Genomic DNA, 17880 nt, shown 5'->3' on the forward strand with positions numbered 1-17880 from the left:
TAAATATTAATAACATTAAAATAGTTACTATAGTTTATTTGTCAATTTAAGAAACAGGTCAGCAACATCTAAAGTCTCTACAAGCTTTGACTGCAGCTATTGCTGTTCTAAATTTTATCTTTTTGAAAAGCAGTTGCTTTTCCAGTTGACCTGTGGCCATGTTCTATAATACACACAAAATACGACACATATGGGAGAATTAGAAACAACAGTGTCCATACTGATGATGTTGTTGACCTTATATTGTTAGATCAGAACAATGCATAAAACTTACTACAAACACAAGATAAATACCCAACATGTTCAAACTACTTAAAGGATTCAAGCTGTAGAAGTCAATTGCTCTACCAAAACCTGCTGTTAAGTAAATTATTTGTATACAAGTTAATAACTGGAGTCCTGTCACTCTGGTCTTCTCCCACTAAATCCAGTGCATGAGTAGACTTTCAAGTCAAGTTTAACCATTAAGTAAACAATATTTCCTCTGCTTACATGGAAATATTTTTCTTAGCTCAAGACCATAGGCAGATTGCAAGTTTGAATACTTAGAAGTACAAACATTTGTATCCAGATTCAAAAAGGAACACTATCAGGCTGCATTAGTATTGGCTATATTTATCTAGCTCAAATTTTGTGGTAAGCATATGAAAGGAAGCGAGAGGCAGAATGGCTTTCTCTTCCATGATATTCCAACAGTCGGAGGTATAATCTTGCCCTATGCACAACTCCTCCTAACCCTCATAATTAAGAGCAACGCTTTATTCCTCACAGGCTAAAAACACTCCCTGGCTTCTTAGGGTGGGAAGCAGCAGTCTTAAAGCCCCAGGGGCGTATCAAAATGAGAAGCTAGCAGACTAAATATAAACAAGACACTATGTATGAGAACACACCTAAAACCAACACAGAGATTCACCGTAAATATTGACAACACTGAACTGAATTTATAGTTTTTGGCATTTAACAATAAACACAATGTAGAGAGTTAAGCAGCATGAAATCCAGATATAAAGACATCCAACCACTAAGTTAAAAACATTTTAAACATTTAAAAATAAATTATATTCACAAAAAAGTTAAAAGTCTGCTATCGGAATAGTGTTAAGACTACCGTGACTGAAGTTAAAGCTAATTTATTAACCTTCATCAATATGTACAACGCTTGAAAGCAAGCACAGCTGATCCCATCAAAATATAAAAGACGAAGTTATCATACTATAAAAGCCTATTTAGTTCCATTGGTATATTAGGAAGCTATATAAAAATTTGATAAACAGTCTAACGACACACATGAAAGCAGAAGTAGGAAAGCATCAGGACTCTGAATTGAAATTCCTATCATTATCAATTATAGAGCAAACTCAAAGTCCAAAAGGTAAATTTAAAATTCTTTTTCTTTGAAGAGCCCAGTATGAGTATGGACTGGTTTCAATGGAGAAGATGGGCCATAAGTTAAATTAAGAGAAATCAGAATGGTCTTAAAACAGATGGTCTTGGTACTTGAAACAGATTCTGGTACATATTCCAACACATTTTTAACAACCCCAAATCTTCTTAGAAGAGCTGTAAGGGAAATAATCACAGAACATCTGCCTTGGAGAACTCTCCTCTTCAGAGTGAGCACATTCCATTCATGTTCCAAAATCTGGAATGCCTTCTCCGCATTTATTTTTCAGTTCACGTATCAAAAGGTTCTCAGCATGCAAGAAAACTTATCTCAAGGGTATGAAATGTTCCTTTTTGTGCTATGCTGTGTGCAATGGAAATCAACATACAGGCTAGCAGAAGAGCGGCCTGACTGTAATTCATTCAAATAACCGATGTATTACTTCATATCAAAGAACTTTGACAAAACTGATATTTGAACTCAGTGGGCAGATGTCAAAAGCCATAAAGCAGCACACAATCCAAACCTGGTAACTGTGGCAGCTAAACATACATTGCAATGATAGATAAATGTTAGCCTTGATAAGCTAATACTTATCATTCCATAAACTTGTAGACAGTTTACATTAACAGGTTTTCCTTTCTTAAGAGTACATTGAAGTTTAAACATCAAGAGCTTCACTGGTGGTGAAATTCTAATCTTCCAGACTGCTGGCTTTAGCCTCAGCCTGCTGCTCAAGCTTCTCCACCATCTCTTTCAAGTGGTCTTGGTCTTTGAAAAAATACACATACAAGCTTCTTTCCATCTGATGCAGCTTATTGGACTCTAAAAAGTTTCTCTTTGACTTCACGTCAGCAAGCAGATCCATGAGGAGTTGATTTAGTTTATTTAGATCAACTTCCAGTTGATGAAACTGCTCAGTAAGTTCCTAACAAAAAAATACAAGAGAAAAAATTATTACTTTTATATTGTTAATACACCAGCTGAACTAGAAATATGTTTTTTGCTTTTGGAAGCCGCTTTCATTTGTAAGTGAAAAGTCATCACAAAAAACAGAAACACAGGTGATACGGGATTCCTTTCAATTCATGTAACTTTTGAGCTCCATGTAATGGTACTCGCATCAGGTTATGAAAATGTAATTTCATTTACTTGTTTAGTAAACCAGAAGCGTTAAGACCATAAGAATCTGGCCCTCAACTAGATAGATGGTTGAATGATATTTTTAATCAAATACAAGTCTTCATAGCTAGTCAAATCTTAAAAGGGAACAAAAAACCCCACAAGAAAAAAAGCTAATTCAATTTTAAAATTAAATCATTAACTACTAGCTACAATTTTCCCAACTGTCATTCTTATGCTAGTTGAGTATAAGCAGACTAGTCACCTACTTGTACATTATTTCCTTATTAAAGGAATTACTTTCCTTGAGAAACAGTAGCAATAGAAAGAGATGTCACTATGTTTTAAGAGGTAGCTTGAATCAATAGAAAGGTATTTGATTGAGTTAATAACATGTAATCCCTACATAGGTATTGTTCCAATTACAAAGTTTCATTTTTTAGTAAAAACTGTTCTATATGTTGCAAATTCACTTGACAGATATAAGTGTTAAATATATTTTTATGTATTTAACCAAGAAAGTCTATTGTAACGGAAGACTTCTCTCAATCCACTTTTGAGATATCCACAAATTCTGTAAAAACCATAACAAGTTGCATTTACAACGCCTACTCCCATTGAAGAGAGGTTCTAAACCCAACACCTGGGAGCTCTGTACCAGGATTGTCCTACTACAACTATCCTTCAAAATTCTGATTTCTTATTTCATCCAAATGAGCCACCCATGGCCAGGCTTTTTAAGGGGCCAAACTGTACTATTCAGGTGTTACAGGCACCAGGGGAAAAACAAGCCCGTCTGAAATAAAGAGAAATTTAAAAGAATTTTCCAGTGACACCATATCCAGATGACATACTTCCCACGCCATAAACTTACTAGTAATACAGGACTGTATATACCTTCCAAAGGAAGTAAAAGTTGGATGCAACAATTTGCTCAGAAACAAAAAATTATTACCCGCCACCGTTTACAAAATCCAATATTTGCTAAGAACAATGTAAACACTGGGCCCATCATCATTATGCTAATGGATTTGTTGCTGACACGTGGGAGACAGTTTGTGTGTTTACAGCCTTCATACATTTTTCTCAGTAAAAGAACATGACATATATTAATGTAATAATTTTTAATAACTAGATGAGGGCTTACCCGACCACTGAGTTGTATCTGATTTCCTCCATGATACAGAGCATCATGAAGGGTATCTACATCACTTTTTAGCTTGGACAAAAGGAGAGACTGTTCTTGAGAAGACGCTGCTAGCTGATCTTGTGCTGTAGCACAGTCCTGCTTTAACTTCTGAGCCATCTGCTCCAGGCTTTCATATGTTTTAAACAATTGTTGTTTTTTATTTTCTCCTTCCAGAAGCTGATATAGCCTGTAACAAATGAAGTTAGACACACAAGCATTTTTAAGTTTCCTAAGCACTCATGTCATTATTAGCCAAGAGAAGATGTTCATGTTGAGAAATCAGAGGACTAAAAGAACCGTACTGCTCAGGGTACGCTTACTACACTGCTCTATCTCCCACTGATTTAATGATTCTATCTATATACAGCTAGTATGTGATTAATAGGACTCCAAAATATTTCAATATTAATTTAACAGCAATGAAATACCAAAGTAACAGTTAGTAAGTACACAATGAATGCAAATAGAAGCTGACAATGTGCTTTTCCAACTATTTCCCAACATTTCAAGGACAGCAAAGTAAGATCCAATTTTTTTTAACTGCTGAAAAACAGCAGACTTCAATGGCCAATGAGAAATAAGAGATCTTTATGAAATTTTCAAACTTGCTGGAGTATTTCCCATTTTCTACCTATTAAGAGACTGCTAAGAAATTATTCAATTAGTTACGAGCCACGCAAAAGACAGCAATACCTGCTGTACCAAACTGTACCCTGACACTGCATCAGGAAGTCTAATACAATTACAGATAACTGCTCGGTTGCTCCTACCACCTCTGCATATTAAAATCTTCAGGAGTTGAGCCCCAGTATAGAATCAGATTGACTTTAATAAGAGCAGGAGCTATATTTCAAAAGTAACTGAGTTTCTTTCAAGTGTCTTCTGCTTACAAACCTTTTCGGGTTTTTAACTTTTTCAACTTCCCTTCACAATCATGAATACTAACGCATGCCTTTTAAAAAAAAAAAAAGTGAAAAAGTAGCCAGACAACATTCAGATTCAGTGATTTGGAGACTTAATAATGAACTTGAACAAAAATGTTACAAGTTGCCACTGCAAACGCACAATGGGAGCAAAATTAATGCTGCCTAATTCTTGCAGTTATTCACGGTGCAAAACCATACTCAACTATCACTTAACAATTACTAAAAACCACTTAAAGCACCATTTTAAAAAAGGAGGATAAGTCTGACATTAACACACCCCTATAATTATGCAATACACCTCATCAAAAGGTTGAGAGTCTTGAAGTGACAGCAACACAGCACACATTCCTACTGTATCGCCTGAGCTACAAGGAGACTTAATTACTTAGACAGTGAAAAAACAGACTCCTACGTGGGTGACAGGACACTGCAGCCAGATGGCAAATCAAGCAGTAAAAATGAGCTGAACACATTTCATATAATCAAGGAGTCGTTCCTCTCCTCTACCACATGGGGGCTTTTGCAGGCTAAGCTGATGAGGCCATGCATACGATCTGGTAAATCATTGTTATTTACAGCTCTCTACATCTATACTTCTAGAACCACTGTCCAGACCAGGGCACCATATAAGACAGGTTTGGCTTTAAACATTCCTTATATTCTGGGTATTGCTTGGGAATGCTTCAGCAATATTAACAGGACTGATAATTGAACAGCTTTTCCTCAGGCAAACCTGAGAAGAATTTCAAAGGATAAGCAAGAGACAAAGCTTCTATCTTGAAGGCTTCAGTTCTGAAGAATTCAAAATACTAATTAGCTATAGCAAGTAACTAAGAACTTAGCAATAGAAAAGGCTTAGCTTGCCTAAGCCTTTATCTCCCCAATATTATTTCAAAGTAAGTCAAAGTTCAATAGTGACTGTAACGCTTACCTGCAAGAGAAACCATCCTTTGAACTAATAGTGTTTCTTGGCTTGCCACGTTGAGTTTGCTCAGTTAGCACCTGTAGTCTCTGCTGCAACTCATTACTGCTCTGTTTCAGAGATTCTACCAAATTCTCAAGTTGACAGCAGATCTCCTTATGTTTCTTCAACTCCATTTCACAGGCTAGCTCAATAAGTTCAAATGATACTTTCTGTCTTACCAAATGCCTCCATATTTCATCTTGTCTTGAAGCATAGTAGTCCTGCTGCGCAAGCTGACGCTCCAAGTATCCTTTCACCACTGGCACGCTCAGAAGCTGTGCATTCTCTTTCAGAAGGGGAAGCAGCTCTTCATTGTTTATCTGAGTTATTTCTTGTTTAATTGTTGAAATTTTATCATTTAAACTAGATATTTTGGCATCCAGATCTTCTTGTTTTTCAATATCCTGCACAAAGCAAAATATTTGTCAATTTCTTCATGGTTCCCTCCAAGTCACTTCCCTAACACGTTTCTTCAGTTCACACAAGATTCATGTACTTATGTTACGTTAAAATCACTGCATCTTTTATATCTACAAAATTAAATGAAAACTCCACAAGCAGTTTTACAGAACTTTAAAACATAAGGTAAATACAGATTTTAAAAGTAGATATCAAATAAATGTATTTCTATAAATAGTAATTTCCTTCTGTCACAGGGCCAGGAAACAGTTTATTGTGGAAAAAATAGAAGAGCTGTATTTTACTTGGCACCCAGATTTCAAGCATGTCTCACTGAAATCTCACATGCAAATATAATTTTTTATATTCAGCTGGATGGCTATCAACACTGCTATCGGAATCAATCTTTTTGAAATTACTCTAATCAATCGAGCTCTACATGCTAGTCATCCATAAATGAAAATATACAAACTGACATGATGCCTCAAGTTAGTCCATGACTGGCACAAGCTAATATTTTCCCTTCTGTTACGATTTCTTCGCATTCTTAAATTCCAGTAGTCATATCTGACTGTCAGAGATTTCTGGGGCTTCAACTATCCAATTCGTTTATTCAGTATTTAAAACATCACCATAATGTCACCATATTACAAATACTTGAGTTTCAAAAGTCAATGAACTAAAACTTTTCAAGTTTATGCTATGGAATATAAACGGGAATAGATTTATCACATTAGCTCCTCAATACCACAAAATTTCAACCAAAGTTAAGCTTTTGTTTGTTGTACAAACAACTGAGAGCCAGTTATAACTTGAAATTTCAAAGTTAAACCAAACTGGAAAGGTACTACTAAATTCTAGTTTCTATAAGGTAGTAATTCTGGAAAGCAGAATTAAAGGTACTCTGCCATACTGAGGAATTTCTAACTATAGAAACGCGCTATTTCACAGGAGGAGTTTTGTGAGCAAACTAAAACTTCATAAAAGTGCAATTTCGCTACATAAAAATAGTTGAAATAACAACAACTCGGCAATTCCTTTTACTAGATCCGGTTGAACACTTTTGCCTGTTTAAAACTCCGCTACCTTCTATCACCTTTTGCAGCTTACCTTGTTCTCTAAGGACTGTAGCATGCTCTCCGCACACTTTATAGCTGAATTCATGCTCTCCTCTTTAGCTTGCATTTGAATTAGCTGATGTTGAGCACAAATATATGCCGTCTGGAGCCTGGCCATCTCTCGACTCTCTTCAAAACCTTCATTAGTCTCATCACAAGTGACTTGTTTGCTTATGTCTGCAAGCTGAAAGCTGTCTTCCTGTGAATTTTCAACCCATTCAGACAAACCTTGACAAAAATGGGTTTTTATGTATGAGGTAAGTGCTGCAGTGCTTTTTTCTTCCTGAGACAAATACTTGTCCAAAGAAAGTTGGGAAAAAAACACTGGATGTGGATCTGACCCTTGTTCTGAATGTGAAGCAGTGAAGAAAGAGGCCAATTTCTTAGCTGCATCCGTAAGAGACAGCAGTTCATTATTAAGCTTATTATTTGCTGCAGTAAACACTTCCAGTCCTTCTTTCAAATCCTTATGTGCTTCTTCCTCTTTGCTTTTTAATGTTTGTAATAGATGGCTGTTTGCAGAAATCATCATTTGAAGCTTATTATGCCGATGAATTTGAAGTTTTTTTAACTTCTGAAGACTTTGAAGCTCATCCTCTAATTTCTTCAGTTCCTCCTCTTCTTCCTCCTCCTCTTGGCTGTTCTTTGAATCCACAGGCTTCAAGGTTTTAAGGACTTCATCCAATGCATTTCCTTCCAAAATGGGCTTACCAGACTCAAGAAGACTATCAAAATCTTGCAGTTCCTTTTCAGATACCACATACTGCTCATTTACATTTCCACAAAACCACTCCAGGAATGATTTGTCTTCCGAAGACTCAAACAGCCAGTCAAAATCTTCTCCATTAAGCTCATCAGCTTTTGGATATCCAATTTTCTTAAGAGTTTCCACAAAATCATTTCCACAGCTCATGATTAAAATATTTTTTGTAAGCAGAAAAGATCCAAATACATGAAAAAATCTGCAGTATTATTCCAGTTGTAATTGTTTTGTCATTTTAAATGAATATTCAGCATTTTAATAAAAAGAGTCTGCACGGGAAAAAGGAAGCATCAGATCATACCAGAAAACTGCATGCTATTCTGGATTACAGTGGCTATTCAAAGACTAGAAACGAATTTTTATTTCAGGGATGTCTTAATATATTTTGTTCATCAAATCAGGACACATCAATTAAATCCCTGATCTTTGCCAACACTTATGTTTTTCCTTAATTCACATAAATTTACTTTTAAAATAGAATACTACCATTAATTTAAAAGCAGCAGGTGTAAATATTGAGTAATTCATTGGCCTGCAAAAGTTATTTACTTCTATAGTTCTCCTCACATTAAATAAAAAAAACCCCACCCACAATCATTTTAACTCTCCCAAAATGAGAAGCCTTCAGCTTGTTCTAAAAACAAAACTACAGTGATGTTACACAGCACTTCAAGATCTTGCTTATAAAGACTTTTTTGTTTTTACTTCAGCAGCAAGCAGAATCTTGTCTTCTAAACCTCCACTTTAAAGTTTCCTCTGAAAATGGAACAAGAAATCCTTTAACATTAAAAATATCTCAACATAATAATGCAGGTTTTTTATCAATTATAAAGAATTAAAATTAAGATCAGTGTAAAGTTTCACTTTCACAGTGTAATGTTTCACTCTTGTGCAAATAGTCACAATGTAAAAGTTACAAGAAAAACGAGTTTGCTGTTTCCCAGCAAACAAGTCATCAGCTTTGGGATCCCAAAATGAGTGGAACAGATGGCAAAGAACAGGATAAATTATCAAGAAAGTCAGGAGGCCTTGTCTGCAATACTCTGGTAATATCCAGGGTTTTTTTTAGTTCGGTATTACTTAAAACTTTGTTTCTAATACATACATGCCACCAGAAAACCCCACTTTGTCAGCCGGCCAGAAGAGCATGAGTGCTGAACAAGTAAATGCATCCTTCTGAAATTTTGTGTGTATTTAATTTATCTTAGTTACAGATTATATAAGAAATAGAATTTGTTAGGTAAGTTTCATGTCACAGGGCAGCCTTCCAACTGCCCGCGGCCTTCCATGCTAGAAAAGAGCTGTGGTCAAAATTAATAAAAAGGAGCGCACATAGCTTTATACGTGCGTACGCAGATCTTGAAGGCGCGCTGACACTGCCGCTCAAGCCGCCATCAAACACCAAAACCAACATCTTAGGACCCCGAGGAAGCGCCACACGATCCCCGTCCCCACCACCGGGACGCCCGATCGCCACAGCCAGCTCAGCCCGACCGAGTGGGGCCCGCAGGGGCTCTCTCCCGGCGCCGGTGAGCCCAAACGCCCGCCGGCCAGGTCCCAACTCTGGGGCAGCGGCTGCCTACAGCCCCGAGGGGATCTCGGCTAAAAGCCGCCCCGGGGCAGGACGAGGAGGTGCGGCGGCGGCTGCCCCCCTCCCGGAGCGAGTGAGCCCCGACCCCACACCACTCGGTACTCACCACAGCGCTCCGCCTCGGCGACTGCAGGGAAGGGAGGGGGACAGGGAGGGGAGAGGCAGAAAACGGCGGGAAGGCTGAGGGAGGGCGGCGGCACCACAACGGCTCGAAACGCCCGCCACGCGCTAGTCTCGCGCGGCCTCCCCGCCGCTCCGTCGCCGACTGCGCCTGCGCACCCCCGCCTCCCCCGCGCCAAGGCGGGGCGGAGCGCCTGCGCGGGGATTGGCCGGCGCCGTCCCGCTGGCCAGTGACGTCAGGCGGGCGGGCGGGGCGGGGCTCTCCTCAGGGAGCGGAGGCGGCGCCTGGGGGGCGGGGTCGCCCCTCTCCTCAGCGCGGCCGTCCCGGGCCGGCTCCCCTCCGCCCCGCCGCCCCCGCCGGCGCCTGGCATCGTCCTGGGGGCCACTGTGCCCCGCAAGTGGGAGGGAGGGGACGGGGGAGACCTGGCTGCAATTTGACGTTGCTCGGCTTTGAGCAAATCCGGGCCTCGGACCCGAAGCCCAGGGACATGGCTAATGGTGGCCACCACCCCTCTGGCCACAGTTGCCCCATTAGCGATTCATCCCTGCCTAGTCCTTTCGGTATTTTTTTCATGGACTTTATGCCCATGAGTTTGTCGGTGCGTTTTTGAACCTGCTGATGCTCCCCAAACCTTCACAAGGCAACAAATTCCAGGAGGTCACTACTTGATGCTTAAGAAAGCACTTAATTGTTTTTTAACCCTTTCCTTATCAAACGGCCCTCAGCTCTAGCATTGCAGGATCTGGTGAATACCACCTCTGCGTTTACCTTACCTGTCGCCTTCATAGCAATTGAGAAACCACCGGTACATTTCCCGTCAGCTCTGCCCGCTCCACTCAGGACAGTTCCAGACTTTGGGCTCTGGGAAGCAAGTGCCCCATTCCCCCGTGATTTCACTTGTCCTCCTCGTACCTTTTGGAACATCGCTGCACCTTGCTCGAGGTGCAGAGACCAGACTGCACGCAGTCCTCAAGGCGTCGGTGCACCAAGGTTTCCCACACACCCCTTGTTTCCGATGCCCTTCCTTACAGTGCTCCATTTTCTTCGCTTTTTGCCTGCTGCTGCTCAGGGAGCGACCAGAAAGCTCTCGGCAACGATTGCAGGACCTCTGCTGCACTGCGAGGGCTGGCTCTGAGTCGAGCATCGTGCAAGCGTCCCACGAGCAGTTTGAGCATCCCTTATCAGCCGCTCCTCGAGTTCAGCCATCCTCCTTTCCTGTTTACGTTTCTCATGCCACGTTTTTCCGGGCTTCCCTGCTTGCCCCGCGAGAGCCTCCTTCCCCGTCTCATCGAGTCATGCGGGGGGAGGCGGGGGCCACGGTTTTATGTTTGTGTCAGACATTTTACCTGGGCTTCCAGTACAGTATTTTGAAGCCTTCTGGGTGTTTGTAAGCTTCTTGCTTTTGAACTGCTTATTTAGGGTTTTCTGGCATTTTTCCCCGTTTTTGCACAGGTCGCTTTTTTAAAATTGAGTATCCGTCTGCATTATTTGTCTTGCTGTCTTCTTCCAGTGTTAAGCTTAATGATATTGTGGTTGCTACTACGGAGCAGCTCACCCACTAATAGTTCTGGAATTAGATCCTCTGCACTGCTGAAGACTAAATTCAGAATGGCTTTTTTTTTCCTTGTGGTTTCTAAGGCCAGTTATTCTAGAAAGAAATCGTTTATTGCATCCAGAAATGTTATCTCTATATTTCACCCTGATGAGGCATTGACCCAGTCTGTACGTGGGTGGCTGAGCCCTCCCACTACATGTCCTAAATGTGCAGCTTCTCTAATCTCTCTTAATGCAATTGTTGAAATGAATCAACACAGGGAAATGAGCAACCTCGGAGCTCAGCACAGCTAAGACTAATTCACATGAGGTTTTCTAGATCAAAATCAGCACCTGTATTGCCTGCAAAGTGCAGTTTGTTGATTTCTGGTGTGATGTGGTCTGTGCAAGACACACTTACATTAAACCCTGACCTGGCAGTGAGTTCTCATGGGTAGAAAGAGCTGTAGTGTTGAATTCCTCCCCATCAGATTACAGCCTGATATGCAGCTGCAATTTAGGCTAGCTGAAGTTTTCAAATCGTCTTGCAGATAGAGTGCATTGCATCTTTCCGATGGGGAAGGAACAAAAGCATTCACTAGCTTATTTCATAAGACGATGCCGTTTCAGTTCAGTTCATTTTACTTGTACGAAAATCAACTTGTCCTACAGCAGTATTTCGGAGACCTGTGCTTCACAGTGTTGGGGTCTTTTAAATTTCATAAGTATCATCAGTGTTACTCATGTAAAAAATGCCTGAGTAAAAGCAAATTTTAAGGGCCTAGAAAACTTTCTAAAATTCTGCTGTCCTGAGAGCAATTCAGCTCTGCTACTGAAGCCCACATCCTCGATGAAAGAAGACACACCTGGTAGAGGATTGCCTATCTCTTGTCTATCAAATTGCCTAGCTGGATTGCTGCAACTAATGCCTTCCATTCCCGGCGTGACCGGTTCCTCTCCCTCTTTCCAGACTCACACGCATACCATGTCCGATGTCCCACCTCCCTCGTGGCCTTTCACAAAACTTAGGTGCCCATCTGTTTAGCTTGGCAAGCAGGGCTATATGCTCATTCTGTAGCTGGTTTGGAGCTACAAATGCGCTGGCCAGTAGCCACCTCTCGAAAGAGTGAAGAGCTCCATTGGGCCGGCTTTCGGGCACCGTCACTGCCGGAAATGATTTATTTCTCTTTCTACCCAGACATGGAAATTTTCCTGGAAGTTTTCACCACGGATTATCATTGCAGCCTCCATCCTATCTCTGCTTTGTCAAATTTGGTGAAAATTAGCCTGAAGGTTCAAAAGTGATCAAGGAAAGGAGGAGGGGAACAGACGGACGAAAGAGGAATTGACAGACAGCATGATCTCATAATCCCCGCTGGCATAGGAATTCAGGCTAGAATCGAAATATTTTAGGTCAGAACATCGTGCACTTAAACTTCTCATTTTGAAAGAACAAGCCTCTAATGTGAAACAAATTTTCATTTGTTAGACCATCGATTGGCTTTTAGGGCAGAGATTAAAGAACAGCCTTCCCCTACAACCATGCTACAAACATACCTTCGAAATTTCCTACAGCCCCTTCCCCACCCAGCCACAACCCCACGCGCTTCAGCGTTTGCTTTTGCAGCTCCTCATGGGTCAAGATTGTTTTTTCTGATTCATTTTTTTCTTGGTTGTGTGCAGTCAAAACATAATTAAAGGCTTACCTTACCCTTTTTTTCCATTCTAGGAGCAGTTGTTCTGCATCTGTGTCCGAGAACCGGAGAGGTTGCTTAGATAGCATATTGCCTTTACAAGCCATTTTATGGTGGATTCCAGCAGATTGAGACATAGACGTTTCTGGAAGGATGTCTGCAAGCTCTGCATTATTCCATCGATGCCATGTTACGTTTGTTCCACTGCAAAATATGACATCATTGTGCCTGATACCTCAGAGAGAAGCTATCGGTTACCCGTTGGCCAAGGCTGTAAAAAACAGGCGAGGACTGCAGTTGCCACCATATAGGTATTGCAGCTGGCCAGTATAAACCCTCCCACTGGGATACATCTGTCAGATGAAAAACTCTTATAAAAGCGATTTGCTTATTACTGCTTTAGGGTTTTGCTTTGTGTTGTTTTGTTGTGTGAAAAAAAAAAAAAAAACACCACAGAGAAGACATGGACATAAGTTTTTAGCTGATGAACTGTGACACTGTAGAAGTTTTTTTATTTTGCATCATACTGCACATCTGCTCGTAGCAGCAGCAGGATGCTAGAGGTCCCTGCTGCAGATTGCTGGAGTACCAATCACTCTATGGAAACACCCAGTCCTAAAAGGTTATCCATTGCTTTGAACAAATTTATATTCTGAATTAAGCACAGCTTTTGAAGTGCCATGTGAACTTTTATTATAACAAAGTCAGCAGGCAGAGATTTGGCTTGCTTTCTCTCCCAAGCACATGTATCTTCTCTCTAGAGGAACGGTAGATTTCATTCTGAGATCTTGTATTCCCAGAAAAGCAGGTCAAAGTGATTAGTTCTCTTCAGCTTTCTTGGATTCAGTGCCACAAATAAAAAAGAAGCACCTACACGTTTGGGCTAACACTACTAATGTATTTAGACATATGCTGCACAAGGTTGGTTTTTTTCTCAAAAATTGTTTGTTTACTCTTCTGACCCTATTTTGGATTCAAACCCCGCGTTCATAAGAAACGGAACCTTTGTGTGGGGACGTACACCAGGACTCAGCAGGGGCCTGGGCAGGGACGGCGGAGGACCAGCCCGATCCCTCCTGCTTCCTCGCTCTGCTCCCCCTCTCCCATTGAACTCCAGCCGGCTCTTCCCCAGCAGGGCAGCGGTTCCTCTGCGCAGCAGTGACACAGGAGAGCAAGATTTCGGGAGGCTTTTATAGCGCTGCGCCCTCAACCTGGGGAGCGTAAAATCATAGCGGGCGAAAGGAAATCAGCCTCCGCCCAGCAGCAATCTCCGCCGTTCCAAACCCAGCTCTTCTGGCAGCAGTAATGCCAGCCCTCCGCTCCTCCTCAGTCCACCACGCCATAATCATACCTCTCTGACATGCCACGGTCCTTAAAAACACTGGGTAATTCACAGTTTCTAGAATAATAATAATAACTGAGAACTTTGCCATTGAAACCACTTTAAACTACTGCTTTTAGAGGAAGCTGATGGTTATGTCATCATTAATTGAATTGTAATTTAAGGCTTTTTTCCATTTAAATAGACTTTGACAAAACATTTTCATCCTGATAGGCAAGGCAAGCTTCTGGTCTTTTAATATTAAATTTGAAACGTCCATCATTAGCAAAATGAGGAAACTTACTTTTCTTATAAACAAATCATAAGACATTACAAATGTCAGGAAAGAAGGTCATAAACTGTACAGGATTTACAAAAATAGTGCCACCACATTTGTGCTAATTCTGTTACCCCATGCAATTCTTTCTTGTGCTGAGAGAAGTGGCGCTGTCCCAAAATATAGCTCTGCTAGATGTTTATTATAGCCTTTTTCCTGTTGGAGATTGATTTATAATAAGCTAGTGATGTGCTGGATTGGATATTATGCTTATTCTGTGGTGGTGGTAATTTGAAAGAAGATTTGATAAAAAAAATAGTTTACTGTGCTTTGCACATGAATATTTTTACTGATTCAGCAGCTCAGCTTATTTGAATCAAGCATAAACGTATTGACAGGCTACTTGCCATGATTTCAACTTAAAGCTACGATTTCTGTATTTTTAAGACATCGCTGTATTTAAGTGCAACATGCTTGACAAACTGAAACAAAACCCAGTGGCTGTCACGGACTACAGCTGAGAGTATAACCGTGCAATCTGCAAACGCGTTTCAGTTCTGGCCCTCCTCTCATCTCTCCTAGTAACAAACTGAAACGCTCTTTTTTGTCTGGCTGTACATCACTTGTGATGTGACTTTCATATTCGACAAAATACACATGCGGAACTGGTAGGCTGCCTTTTAACGCTTTTTTTTCTATCATCTTGTGCAGAGCTGGAATGATTTCAAGTATAATTACTTAGAACAGACACTAGTGCATTTCAATTTGCACTTTGTTTTACAGGTTGGTTTGTCTTCAGAAATGTAAAAGCAGACATTTATAGAATCATAGAATCGTCAAGGTTGAAAAAGACCCTTAAGATCATCGAGTCCAACCGTCAACCTATCACTGCCAAGTGGCACCCAGGGTTAGAGACGAATAACGTTAGTGACTACTGGGGCTACATTGGGCCAACATATGTAAAAGAACTTTAATTTAAATAGCACTTCAGCCTTCATACCATACTACTAATTTGAATTGCTAACACTCAGTGAGCTCCTTCTGAAATAGTCATTAAGCCTATATGGAAAGATTTGCAAAGAGAAGAAACGCTATGTACAAAAAAATAGATGATGAAAAATTAAAAAAACCTGAAAACCACAACAAAAAGGTATAAAAATTTGTATTTATATTATGACACGATAATGATACAACACAACACCCTGCGTGCTACAGAATGTAGCGAGGACCACGTACATGCGTACAAATGAATCTGTACAGTATAATACATCTGACAGACGCTGGACCGTTCCTTTGGCTCTGGCACAGGACCCCTCGCTAACACCTTCAGCTAACAATTTGACCAGCAAACAGCAGAAGGCTCTCTGTCAGCGCTTCACAGGCACCAAAATTTCATCACTCAAAACCCCTTATTGCACAGAGCCTTTCAATGACACAAAGCACGTGTAACCACATTTTACGCCTCTCGTGCAAAATGGAAGGAAGAAATTCTGCGATCGGAAGGCCTTCGCTCCGCTTTGCCCGCGGGCGAGTCTGGCTGGACCTGCCTCCCCGGGAATCCTCTGCTGGCGGTAATCGACAGTGCTTCGGGTAGAAAGAACAGCCAAGGCGACCAAATGGTTTCTGATCTTTTCTGTTTCTTATATCCCCTACGTTTTAATTCTAGGTAGTTACGCAACACGCTTGGATGTGTCTTTTGCAGCTACCAATTAACACAGTGCATTTAGTCAGTCACTTAAGCAAATTGGCTCGTTTCATTGCTGGTGAAATTAATTTCTGATGTGTTTGCCCCATTAGTATCTGTAGGGAGTACAGCTCTTCCTTCAAGAGTATCTAAAGGGATTCAATTCTCCTTCCATCAACTTTGGAAAGCGCAAGTTAGTGGATTAAATATCAGCACTGTTACTGGCTCTTACCACACACAACCCATGGCCTCTAATAGCTAAAAAAAAAAATGAACAGATTTCCAAGAGAGTCATCTGTTTTGCAGACATTCCTTCATCAACACCATCATAAAATGAAGTGTATAAAATTAATATTACTTGATTAAAAGCTGTGATGATGTGGTTCTTTACAAAAATGTGTTTCTTTTCCACAGGGCTGATCTGCAAGGATGAAAAATTTCACTGCTAATTACCAGTCTGCGGTGAAGTTGGTAAAATGGTGAAATGATCACTTGTCACGGTAGCAGAGGCTGCTGTAAACACCTCCCAGCAAAGCAGAAGTACGTCCTGCGGCTACACAGGCCCCGGGGCTCGGAAGGGGAGCAGGCTGCAGGCTGAGCTCACGCACAGGCACCTTCGCCTCTTTCCGTTTCCCAGTTCGCTTCTTCTGGCATTGAAGTTCATCCACTGAAACGGGTTATGCAGAGCGCACAGTCAGGTGCTCAGAATACCGGTATTTATCACAGTAATTGATTTGTAGCTCAGTAGAAGTAACTTTTTTTTTTAATAGAAAATGATGTTAGGCTGCGTGTGGTATAGCAAAACCCATACTCATCCATGTCAAGAAATACACCACCATTTAAGGTCAGAAAAAGTCTTAATTCTTTAAGTTAGTTGCAAGTTGTATTAGATGTTAATTTTTTTCTTTCCACCCCAAATCTTACACTAAGAAATTAGCATAGAAACTCATCTACAAACACCAGATGAAAAACTGTCCTCCTCGTGGATTTTTGGGGGCCTTTTTATTTCTGCTTTAATCCAATAAAACTCACTCTGAACCAAATTTGTTTTTTGCACAAGACAATGCAGGATCCGGGCTCTGGGTAGCAGCGTGTTGTCGAGTTCCTACTGGCCAAACCCCGCTCTTTTCAGCAGATAAATAAACGAGCAGCAATGGGCCTGGGGGGTACAAGTTGGGCAGAGAGCGGGCGGGCGTGAAGGAGGAGTCATCCAGCGAATTGCAGGGGAGAATCTGCAGAAAAAGCTAATGATTTTAGGCTGGTTTTTTATGCCTGTCTCCCACGATGAGAGAGTGCAGTCAGGGAGCTGGGGGAAGAGCTAACGCAGGAGCAACGGCGGCGCGTATCCTCCCGCCACCTGCGTGCTGCACGGGAAAGCCCGTCCTTTCCTCTCCCACCAGGAAACAGGCCAAACCCCTACGTCTCCATAAAAAGAACTTCTCGATGACTTCATCTCTCCAGAGCCTTTTCCACAGAGGAAAAGACCTAGCAGCCCTGTAATCTTGTCCCTACCCCTTCTTTTCCTATGTAGTAATTGCAGAGAAAATAGCTGAACCGAGCAGCGGTGTCTCCTCACCTGCTAAAAGCAGAGTCATGACACAGGGCGGCAGAGCTGCCAAGGCGGTGGTAGTATTTAATCTCGCAGCAAGCAGTATGCTTTTAGCAGTCATGTTGCGATTACAGATACAGTTGTGCGCGCACACATGGACGCATGCATGCATGCACACTCACAGAGCACACACACAAATATCCAGCTTAAAAAAATTAATAAAAATAGAACGCTATTTGCATCCC

The 17880-nt window shown here is 41.2% G+C and overlaps 2 protein-coding genes across 2 annotated transcripts in view; both read right to left on the minus strand.

Annotated features, from left to right (window-relative positions):
• Window positions 1-9695, minus strand: part of POLN (DNA polymerase nu) — a 114232-nt gene extending 104537 nt beyond the window's left edge. Inside the window, exon 1 of the mRNA XM_087736488.1 lies at window positions 9563-9695. The gene's annotated coding sequence lies outside the window, so the exon portion shown is untranslated. The remainder of the gene's footprint in view (window positions 1-9562) is intronic.
• On the minus strand, window positions 920-9696 carry HAUS3 (HAUS augmin like complex subunit 3). Its single transcript, XM_087736489.1, has 5 exons — window positions 9563-9696; window positions 7095-8134; window positions 5553-5989; window positions 3654-3882; window positions 920-2312 (listed from the first exon to the last, which is right to left on the minus strand). Exons 2-5 carry the CDS (start codon window positions 8013-8015, stop codon window positions 2079-2081), a joined length of 1821 nt encoding a protein of 606 aa, XP_087592615.1. The 5' UTR covers window positions 8016-8134; window positions 9563-9696; the 3' UTR covers window positions 920-2078.
• Window positions 9697-17880: the final 8184 nt, after the last annotated feature.

The sequence above is a fragment of the Nipponia nippon genome, unplaced genomic scaffold (assembly GCF_047370975.1).
Source record: "Nipponia nippon isolate SJK-2023a ecotype South Korea unplaced genomic scaffold, ASM4737097v1 scaffold_6, whole genome shotgun sequence".
NCBI lineage: Eukaryota > Metazoa > Chordata > Aves > Pelecaniformes > Threskiornithidae > Nipponia > Nipponia nippon.